The 11,479-nt window shown below is 38.2% G+C and overlaps 1 protein-coding gene and 1 non-coding gene across 2 annotated transcripts in view; both read right to left on the reverse strand.

Moving 5' to 3' along the window:
- IARS1 (isoleucyl-tRNA synthetase 1) overlaps positions 1 to 11,251 on the reverse strand; it is a 105,534-nt gene extending 94,283 nt beyond the window's left edge. The window contains exons 1-5 of the mRNA XM_059823571.1: positions 11,171 to 11,251; positions 8,821 to 8,940; positions 8,152 to 8,308; positions 7,551 to 7,670; positions 4,550 to 4,632 (exon numbers count right to left, since the gene is read on the reverse strand). Of these exons, the coding sequence (XP_059679554.1) occupies positions 4,550 to 4,632; positions 7,551 to 7,670; positions 8,152 to 8,308; positions 8,821 to 8,939 (479 nt within the window). The 5' untranslated portion in view covers position 8,940; positions 11,171 to 11,251. The remainder of the gene's footprint in view (positions 1 to 4,549; positions 4,633 to 7,550; positions 7,671 to 8,151; positions 8,309 to 8,820; positions 8,941 to 11,170) is intronic.
- Positions 10,928 to 11,062, reverse strand: LOC132317968 (small nucleolar RNA SNORA84). Its single transcript, XR_009484255.1, has one exon. It is a non-coding gene; the product is annotated as a small nucleolar RNA SNORA84 (small nucleolar RNA).
- Positions 11,252 to 11,479: the final 228 nt, after the last annotated feature.

Below are 11,479 nucleotides of genomic sequence, written 5' to 3' on the forward strand. Positions count from 1 at the left end.
AAAATGACAGTTTAACAACCTCTGTAGACTTAAAAAAAAAAAATCACAAACACCACACTATGTAAGAAGCCCTATCATCCACATAGTTCAGCAAGCAGACTGCATCCAAATAGCACCATAAGCAGTTGAGAATCTGAGAAAAAGGTTCTCCTGTGACTCATGAGCAACGCTTGAAAGACAAGATGAAATCAAAAAGAAAGCAACAATCAAAAACAGATGCACGAAGATGAAAACAGAAAAAATAAAGAAAAAAGTACTCAAATGACACTGGACATGAGTTAAATAAAGCATAAATGTAAGAGGAACATTAAGTACAATAAAAACCACAAGTAGCATGTCTTTAGAATAGCATCTTTGAAAGACACCTTCTTAAGAGAAACAGGAAAAGTATTTGTTCTGGGGCCTAGGAATCATAAGTACAGAGGTTGTCAAGTCTTATGTTCAACTGTCAGTGAAAGCTTTAAAATCCCAGCTTGTAGAGACGACTCTGCTCCAGGTCCACCCTCCAAGCTCTCAATCAGCAAGAGTGAGGGGATTTCCTGATGTAGTCTTTGGATCAGTGTGTTGAATGATTCTGGATCAAGCCAGAATGCAAAATACCTGTATATCAGAAAATATAAATATCTAAAACTGCTGCTAGACTTACCCCAAAGATCATCCAAGTGTATTCCTCCTTCAAAATACAGGTAAGGAAGTAAAACAACAAGGAATGGAACAGTAAGAAGATAACAACAAGGGGAATAGAGCACTAAATGCACAAAAAAATAGAAGTATGAGAAAAAAATGCAGATATCTAGTAGAAAAATGGACAAAACAGATTTCTTACTATCAGACCTCATCTTGAGAATATAGAGTACAAAAAAAATGTTATGCCAAAATGAAAACAAAGCTACACATATGGAGTCAAGCAACCCAAGGCAAATGTTCCAGTTTCAGGAGCTACATACAACCTCTTCAGCAGCAGCCTAGGAGTGCGGTGGCACCCTGAGCATGACGCTATTACAGAACATAGAAGGGCAGGGCTGTGAGGCCAAAGGCCACACCTGGTAAAGAAGGAGAGAGAGGTCCCCTCTCAATAACAGACCTAAAAGGAAAACTGAAGCTGGAACAACTGAGATGGGCCCAGTGTCGGGGAGGCAGAGATGGACAAAAAGCCCCATCACCAAAGGGAGCTCCATACTGAGTTTTCACAGTAAACAGAGCAGTTTTCAGCACACAGCCATGATCTCAGACATGTAAAGTACCAATTTTCTACCATAAGTAGGAATGTTTTTCTTTCTCTCCCTACCCACTATCTAGTGTTATCACAAAAGGACTCAAGAGTATCTTCTTGGGGTACGGAAATAGCTAAGAAGTGTTTCACACCACACAAGCAAGTCTTTCAAAACACACACGGAGCTTTTGACGGTTTCTAAAATTGAATTACGCTCAGACTGCAATTACTAAATTTAGCCACGAGATGGTGATAGAAAGCTGTTTAACTAACCCTAAAGTTGTGCACTGGAGGAAATTAAAACCCCTCGTCATCAGACCCAGAAACATGCCACAGCTCTGACCGCAGAGCTATTCCCCTCCTCTCCTCAGCACTTCATAGGCTTCTTCCTCAGTGGCTAGGGAAAACTGTTCTTGAGGTGCAAACTTGCAGCCGGCCTGAGAACTATGTATTAAGCCAGTAGCAAAGACAATAATTTACTAGTTGGGTTTTTTCCCCCAAGCTCATATACTTCAGACCAACCGTAGATCAGTAAAAAGTTTAAGATCACATCAAACTGCTCTCAATTTCACTGTATCCATCTCATGAGCTATACAAAAAAAAGCGCAAGAATATATTGTGCGTTTATTCCATGCTAGCTCAAGAACATCATTCTCATTGTACTGTTTTCAGTGAAGCACACGTTTTCATTGAGATTCAAGCTGGCTGCAGGATGGATATACAAGTTCTACAGAATTAGAACTTTAAAGTTCTATTTAAGTTACTTAAGACACGAAGAGTTGACTATAACTTCACATGAGAAACCACTGCAGCATCACTGCTTAATGACACCAACATTCAATGTTCCCCTGAAAAATTCTGTCAGGATGCCACAATTTTATCATTGGATGAAGTTTTGTTCAAAGTTAAAATTTAGCAGGCTGAAAATTCATTCTACTCTGTCAGCCCCCATATGGCACAGCACCAAAATGCTTACAAAGCAGCCATTTCCAACAAACCCATTATAAAATATGAAAAAGAATGCTCTCTAGCATCCTGAGCCTGTACAGTATCTCTACAAAAGAAGGTAACATTAATAAGATAGTTTAGGACTCAGACACCAAATATATTTCAAGTCTAAATAACTTGGATAAAATCAGCCACCACAGGAAACAACGTTTATCACAAGTATTACATTAGCTCACTGAACTCAACATAAACATCATGGATGAAAACACCACGCTTCATAGAAAGCTAGAAATTCCAATTGAGACCACTCCAGAACTGCAAGCCTCAGGAAAAAGTAGAGACAAAAAACAAAACCAAAAGACCTAAACAGATAGGTTTAGCTGATTAAAAGACTAAAGACAAAATCCTTACCGTATTTTAACGACAAAATCCATGGTTGCCATGCTCACTACCATTATTATTATCAATGTTTTTCTTCTGGGCCTAAGAGCAGTGTTCTACTCCCACAGGCAGAACAAAAAAAAAAGATAACACTGGACAGGCCAATATCGTCACCAGGTTACGGTCAATGCAGAAATTAATCTGCAATTTGTCTTTCATACTTAGCTGGACACTGAAGTTGGTTTTTTTTAATTTAAAAAGGAAACTCATTAAAAAAACCCAAATCAATTATAAGAGAAGCACACTACAATCTACCATTCAAACGAACGGTCCTAATGGATATAAAATGTAACTTCAGCAACACAGATTTTCAGTCTGATGATTGCCTAGGGAACAATCTGGGTTTTTTAGAAAATTGTACATTATCCTGTCAAAAGCACTACTGTAACTACAGTTACAGTGCTCTCTTTAATCTCCCTAAGCCTTGAAACAGGCATGCCGCATTCCTTTCCCATTCCCCTCCTCCATCCACTCTATGCAAACACCTGTAGTTCCACCTCCTGTTCTACCAGAGAGCAAGCTGGCAATGGCATTGGAACATGCCCCTCCAAGACTCAGAAGGCTTTCCAGAAAACCGGACTTTTAAAAATGTACTTCATTACATGATTATACAGAACATTAATAGCACCAGGAAGCAAAAAAAGTACAAAATTAAGAGGTTATCTGCCTATATAATTCCTGAAATCTCATACCACAGAGATTTCAGATCCAAAGTTTATATTTTAGAGTCTGTATTTGAAGTAAGCGTGAGAGACTGTAACCTCTGTAAGCCAGGTGAAAGACTAGAAATTTTCTTTCAAAGGGACAAAACAAACAAACAAAAAAACCAACCCACAGGAAAAGGTCTGGGCTGTTGAGAGATCCTGCAGCTAGTTCAAGTCAAGTTTGCTTTTTAAACGGTCCTTGGAAGATGCTAGTTAAACAGGATTTAAAGTGCCACTAAGTATTTTTATAACTTACAAAAGGAAGTTTTCTTGTCAGTCTTAGCTTTATCATTATGCGGGGTTTCTTCAGCTAAGTTAGTTAAACATCCGCTCCCTTCCCACCATCTTTTCAATGCTCATTGAAAACTCACTGGCACTTCAGCCCTCTACAACGGCTTCAGAGACATCTAGAAGTTCTGTCAATCCTTTATCATAACTATATGTAACTATAGAATTGCAGGTTATTAGTAAAACTAAAGAACATCAATAATACTTTAATATGGATATAATTTGCTTTTCACTGGCTTTTTGTCAGCATATACTCTGCTAAATCTCTCCCTGCAATTCACCTTGTAATTCTATCACCTGAAGGACTCAATGTTGCCATTTCTTCAATGTGTTAGGTCAATTTGGTTATCCTTAACCCATAGGTTGTCTTGCCTTCTGGAATTCCAACAGTCACCCTGAATACATTGCCAAAATACCCAAACTTTACTTAGCTCTGCACCAGGAGTCCAAGACATTTGTTAAACTATGCTGCCAAGAAAAAGATAACAGCAGATTCCCAGCTTCTAAGTTCAGGCTTGAAGAAGAGATTTAGAGCTAAACTGAGTTTGGATAGTTTGCCTATTTGCAGCTGACAGTGTGAAGAACATGAAGAATGTAGAGATATAATGTAATTTCCCAAACCCAGCAAGGAACATACTAGTAGATCTTCAGAATTGCTTTTAAGTTGATATGGAGCAGTAAGATTTCAGGGCTCACTAAAAGCAGTACTATTGTACTTTATTTTGAAAAACAACATGATCCTGAAGAAGAAAAAAAAGTAGGTCAATTAATTCCCTCACTTCGACATCAAGAGATTTCACATCACCTTAATTACTTTGCCTGGTGTTTATCTGAATTTGGCATGTTTCAGAACAGTTCTAGTGATATATGGACCAACACATGTTTACAATAATTGAAGCCTTCTTAATGTTTCAAATTCATAAAGCATATATGCAATGTATATAAGTTAACTTACCACACAGACTCCATGAACTCAGGATAAAGAGTTTTATAGTCATTTTCAAAATCAATCCAGCGTCCTAATCTGGTAACACTGAACTGTTAAGAAACAAAACACACAGATTGAAAGACATCTTAACATTAAAGATAATGATACATTTCCAATATTTATTCTGTGAAACAGCTTGATTTTTAAGTGCAGTGTTTGTCCCCTATCAATGAAACACATCCACGAAATATTTTGGCCTGACGATAGTTCCAAACAGTGTATTTAAACAGGCAAAAATAAGCAAAGAATGAAACTATGCACATAATTGTTTAGAACCAAGGTCACACAACAGGCAAACACGTTCAACACTGCTAAACAGAAATGGTGGATCATTTGGATCATTCATCAAATAGAAATGGTGGATCATTCAAGGTTCAGCCAAGGTTCAAATGCCTGAAAATCGCTTTTGATTACAGTGGTCTTGCGTCTATTTTTAAAACCACTCATTGCAGAGACAGTCAAAATCCAGAACACAGTCTATCAGCTTACAGTTATATGAAAACATGATGTAATTCGAAGACAAAGACATGCTGAAAGAAATTGATATGTCACAAGAAGTTATCAAAACTATTTCAGGGCCAGCTGCCTTCTTTGACTTCCCAAAGCTAGACAGGGCTGCCAAAGACCACAAGACTGACAGGTGTTAGTCCCTGTCTCAGGACAGATTATGGTCACGTCCACTGACAGAGGATATGAAAACTAATGAGTAATAAGCTAGCTATGGGATTCACTTGGACAAGTGGTGCTCTCTTGCTAATTTCACAGCCATCAGAACCCTTAGCTCTGCAAATAACCAAGCCCAGAGACACCTGTCCTGATACTGTTAGAGACAGACCATACTGAATGTCAACCGAGTCAAGTGAAAACAAAGCAAATGAATTCTCTCACCTCTATATTTTCACATAACACCTGAGCTCCTGAAATATATCAGTTTTGATTCTGACCTTTAAGCCACACTGACATTCCACTGTTAAGATCCAAAGCCTAGGACCGATTAGTACAAGGATCCACAAAGTTGGGAGTATTATGTTTGGTCTCAGCACTGACAGATCTTACACATCCAAGGAACTTTTTATATTTTTTGCATAAGGTTTGAACATTTGCTAGCCCTCCAGACAGAAGATAAACACGATCTCCAATAGGAATGTTGGGAATTCCTCTCCTAACGCTATCCCAAAATATTTGAATTTATTACCAACCAAATCACAAGCAAGATACTAAACGAATGTCATTCTTTTTATTAATAATCTAAAATATATGTCTGTGTGTGTAAATACACACATATACATGCACAAGTTTATGCACAAAACAAAATACAAAATCTATTTACCATCCAAAAGACTAAGTATTTGGACTAATCAGCACTGCAAAAACACCAGTTGCTGAAGACACAGCAAGTTAAAAGAAACAACTATGGAAAACAAAACATGAACCAGAATGCATCTTTTTATTTTTATTTCTAAAAGCAACAAAGAATCATTGACGATGTTTTTGAAATACAAAATTCCAGAGTATAGATGAATGATTGTATATTTCAAAAAACAAACGCTGTGCTTTTCATCCAGCCACTTGCTTAGATTTAGGCCACAGCTATTCTAACAAAGGCAGTTGTAGTTTCTTCAGACACTGGCCATAGCTTCAAAATGCTCCCAAGGGCAAGAGGCAAGTGATATTCAAATAAGAAATTGCTATTTCAATCAAAAGGAATATAGCAGGACTACAGAACATGAGGATTGTGATGAGGTAGAACAGCTTCTGTGCAAGGAAAAACTAAAGAATTAGGACTATTCTGCCTAGAAAAAGAAACAACTGGTGATGAAGATAAAGGTTTACTGGAAACCTTATTATAGAAGAACTACAGTTCTTCAAACTATGTATAGGAATGCCTCGATACAGGCTGTTTATAGGCCATCAGGATACCTAGATTCAAAATATAGCTAGATAAATTCAGGAGGAAAAAATATGCTAGGGATTACGAAATAGGGGCGGGGGGGAAGTCCTTTGGCCTAGGAAGGCCTTGTGCCACAAAGGCTAAAAAAAAAAAATCAGACCTGTTCTTCTATTCTTCCTTCACTTGCTATTGCGTGCTGTCACTGTAATACAGTGGCACAGTTAGGAAAGCACCTGGGCCACTCCTCAGCTCCAGAAAGCCATAGAAAAAGAGTCATCAGTTCACAAACGTATCAGACTGACAGCAAATACAAAGTACTGGGCTAAATGTACTTTATTCAGGCCACACTGCTAAGGACAAAAAATACAGAGCATCAGGTTCTATGCACAGGATGATTATTCAGAGTTAGAAAAAACCTGTGCATCTCTTAAGAAAATACCTAACCCATCTACTTGGAACAGCTCTCCAACCTCAAGAGCCTGCACAGACCAATGCTCTCCCTGTCACTATATTCATGGGATATAAAGTTTAGACCAATATTCTCTTGGAAGACTGAGGGTTTATCTACACCTATTCTGATACAAAATCAGATGCTAGAACTTCTGATGTCCAGAAATACAAGCTATAGTCTGGACAATGAAATGACTGAGAGCCCAGAGGGGTGGAGGGGGGGCAGAGAAGCAGGGAGGTTAATCTGCATTTCCTTTATTGGTTCTATCTGAAAACCTAAGTCAGGTCTTACTTTCAATTTTCTATGCAAGAGAAGACACGAAGAAAGAAACAACTTGCTCAACCTATCTCGTTAGAGGCTCAAGGAATCTAATTAGATGCTTTGAGCTCCAGGTTACCTTAAGTAACCTTTTCTTGACATCACAGCAGTCTCCCTGTTCTAAGCCACAACGTTGTTCTTTTTGTTCCCCTTTCAGGATCACCGGTGAGGAGCACAGTAGCTGAAGACATGAGATTTATGCACGTAATCAAATAGACAGAAGGCTGAAGTTTACCCCACCTGAAAAACTTCTGCGCACACATACAATTAGAAATGTACAGTAGAATATGCACTGAATCTTTACTTACCTCCCACTCCTTCGAGTATCTCATCACAATTCCTCTGCACTGGTTGTTGTATTGTTCAATCCCCATCTTCGCCACATCCTCTGGCCCTTTAATGCCTAAGGTCTTGTCAATCTCATATTCCTGGGAGCATTGAAAACAACCAGACAAAAAACCCACACTGTCATCAAAAGCTTTCAGGATTTCTCTGGATGGTTTATTTACGTTCTATGTATTGTAATGAGGCTAAAGGGCCTCCTTTATTCTTTTGAGATTTTGTGAGTATTGCAGCTGAACTAAGTAGATATTTCAAAGGATAACCCCAGTATGATTGTTTCCTCACTATCTTTAGAAAAAGAAAAAAACACTTTTCCGAAATACATACCAAATAAATACATGTTTATAGTAATGAACAGAGTGCCTGGAAAAGGGCAGGTGACCAGTAGGAAGCACCTGAAGTCACCACACACGCAAAAGCCAGAGCCACACACTGGACAAAGAACTTCCATTTCTCTTTTAGCAACAAAGCCAGGCATAAGAGCAATAGAAATGTGACTGATAAGCAGGTAACAACGTGGCAAGAGGAACTAACAGAAATATCTGTAGGCAGATTTATTACACATACCACAGGTAAGCCATGGCAATCCCAGCCAAATCTTCTGTCAACATGAAAACCACTCTGATGAGCAAATCTGGTTACTATGTCTTTAATGGTTCCTGCAAGAATATGGCCATAGTGTGGAAGCCCAGTAGCAAACGGAGGGCCATCATAGAAGTTAAACCTACAACACAAGACAACATTCTTAATTAAATCAAAAACTGAGCATCAAATCTTCAAACAGGGTAAGTATTTCTTATTAGGACACCACCAATTTCTTCCTCTTCCCTTATCAGTCAGCACAGGTATCATGTTGGCAGTGGGACTAAAGGGAACATTTCAACTCATTCAGTTCCTACTGAATGCCAGTTCTTACCAAGATTACTACTGAAAATGCCAGCATGCTGCTCCACAGCTGGCAAACATAGGAAAGAATCGTCCTTGCTTACCTGCAGATTTCTTTTATAAACCCACCAAGCAGGAAATTACAGGTTTATTACTACTGTTTGTACACTGTTGATTCTTCACAAAGTGAAATACAAACAGTAACTGACATGACAGCAACATTAGTCAAGACTGCTATCTGCAAAGGCAGCTGCTGTTGTTAACAGGACTGAGGCAAAAAAAAAAGTAATTACAACTAAGCCAACCTTGCACTGACACACACAGTTGCTACAGCTTTTAGCAGAATCTTACCGAGGTCTATTCTTTGATTGCTTTAGGCATTCCTGGAAACAATTAAGATTTTTCCAGAGCTCCAATATCTTCTCTTCCTCATTTGGAAAACTTATGTTTTCTGGAACTTGTTGAACCATTCTTTCCCAGCAATGACCAAGCAGAGGAAAGAAAATACATATTGAACAGAAGTGAGAAAAAAAAAAAATGACTACACAAACACAATTTATTATCTTACAAATCCATATCACCAAACCACATCTCAGATTTTCAAAGAGCTTGATTCAGTATAGCCATGGAAGCAAGCGCTATATTCTAAGAAAAGCCTAATAATTTTGACAGACTAGCACCGAAGTTTAACAGGAAAAGGATTCTCCAGTCACTCAACTATGCTTATTATGCTGTTATTTTTGTTTCCTATAGAAAACAGTCAAAGGGCAAATTATTTTTTCGTTACAAGTTTGGGTTGGTTTTTTTGTTCATTTTTTTTTTTAGGAAAAGTTTCCAAGTTCAAACTGACCTTCCAGTATCAGTTTGTGAACTAGTGAGACTTACTTTGAATGCAGGAACTACAACTAGTGAAGAAGAGGCTCCTTTTCACTGTACATCTACTCCTACCATGTAAAGGTTTGAAACAGTATTTTTCCATCTAGCTAGGCCACCATTCTCAGATGCTCCTAAAAGCAGCCAGGCTTCTGATAGCATAGTTGAAACACATTGCAATAAAAGATGAACATGAGGGGAAGAATTCGAACAGATGAGGAAAAAGCTCAAAGACCTCAACTGTGCATCTTGAAAAGCTCTAACTTCCAGAGTACTGGCAAAACTACTAGTCTCTTTCTGGTGTCTTTTTTTTCCTCTTCAGTTTTACAAGTACGCCAGAACTAGCTATAAGGAGCTACTTCTTGCTGGCCATTTCCCAGAGGTCTTTTTTTATTTGGTGGGTTTTGGCCACAAGAGCCCATAGCCATTCTTCAATTCTGGTTAAGGCAACGAAAATCATTACAAGAAAAATTATGTATTAGCTTTCTTCACAACAGAGGGAAGAGAAATCTCAACATCATTAGAAACACACAATAGAGCTGCCTGGTGTTCCAGAGCTGCTACAAAATTCAAAGGGGTCAAACGTTAACAAAATGCTACAGCAAGCACTAAGCAAAACCTCTGTGGAATAAGGATATTTAAGACAGACGTTCCAAAAGAGAAGAAAAATGGTTATGAAAGTTATAATAGATGACTGCAGAGAAGAAACAGGCTCTCCCACCTATAATTTTAGTGCTGCTGCTCCTTAGCACTTACACCAGAACGAGCTGAGCACTACACATTAGTCTTGAGTTTCGCTTAGTGTTGTAGAATTACAAGCAATGGCACGAGGACAAAGGCTTCTGATTTACTCAGGTTTGACTAATAGCAACCATAAGCAGCAACACATGCTAAGGCATGAAGACAATACTTCATGTTACAGTTGACATACTGCTTGGTAGCACTGAAGTTCCAAAACATTTACTTAAATGAAACCCAGAACACCATAGAACTTGCTAGCTCAATGCTTGAACCCATATGAAAAAATGCGCCCCAAAATGAAACCTACAGACAAATTCCACCATTCATACTTTTTGTATTAATGACAGATCATTCTCCCCACTAATAAACCCAAATTATCAAATAAGACAAGAAATTCATTGAGAAACCCACAACGTGGTGCACAGGCTACACAGCAGCTAGAAGGGAAATCACGAGCCAACAAGGAACACATGGGCATGACCTGGATGTATTCTTAAAAAGGTAATAACCAGTCTTAGCACAGTAAGTTGCAGTACATGCAACCCGTGCAAGAGTTTTCATCATCATATCTCAAAGCACTCAACAAAGCACTAATTAGGCCATGCCACTTCTCAGTAATTTGATCAGAGCCGCAAGATCACAGTGCCAGAGACAATGGAGATGATAAAAGAATTCAGCCTTAAAGCTTATTTCCTACAAGCCAGTTGACTTGAGAAGAGGACTGAGGATCTGCACATTTTACTTAGATCAAGCTCAGCATTCACAATAACTGAAAAGGTTTTGGCAACTGGCCCAGCTGTCAAGTCCCTATAATCTAATAAATTAAAAATAGGTTTAAGGTTTGGTCTGTAACTGTGACCGGGCTATGGAAGCTGCTCACATATCACAGGCTCCATGCGTAAATCACAGTATCACTTTTGGCCCATTTCTACCAACTGAAGCACTGTATGCACAAACCAGTGTCCAGTAACCACAGGGCACAAATTCATACACACTCTTATCACTCTATTCATTTTCTGCTGACAAAAAGTGTTAAAGTTTAAGACAATGCACCACTGGGGAATTGGGTTTTTTTAAGTACACTCACTTTTTCTAAAAGATAATAACATTCAATACGAAAATCGTCAAAGTTTGTAGATTGTACTACAGCAGTCTCAAACTTATGCTGGGCTTCTTATCTAGAAGAAAAAAAATAAACAAGCATTAAAACCATAAAAGCAAGTTATAATGTGGTTTCTTGCATATTAAGATTTGGGAAAAAAAATAATCAATATTTAATGTTTCAACAACAACCTCAATAAAAATGCCACTATGAATGAAGTGAGCCAGTATTTCAGAAATGTATTGGACTTAACATACATCACATTTAGACAGACAATTAAAACAAAGTAGATTT

This window comes from Gavia stellata, chromosome 12 (assembly GCF_030936135.1).
Source record: "Gavia stellata isolate bGavSte3 chromosome 12, bGavSte3.hap2, whole genome shotgun sequence".
Classification (NCBI taxonomy): domain Eukaryota; kingdom Metazoa; phylum Chordata; class Aves; order Gaviiformes; family Gaviidae; genus Gavia; species Gavia stellata.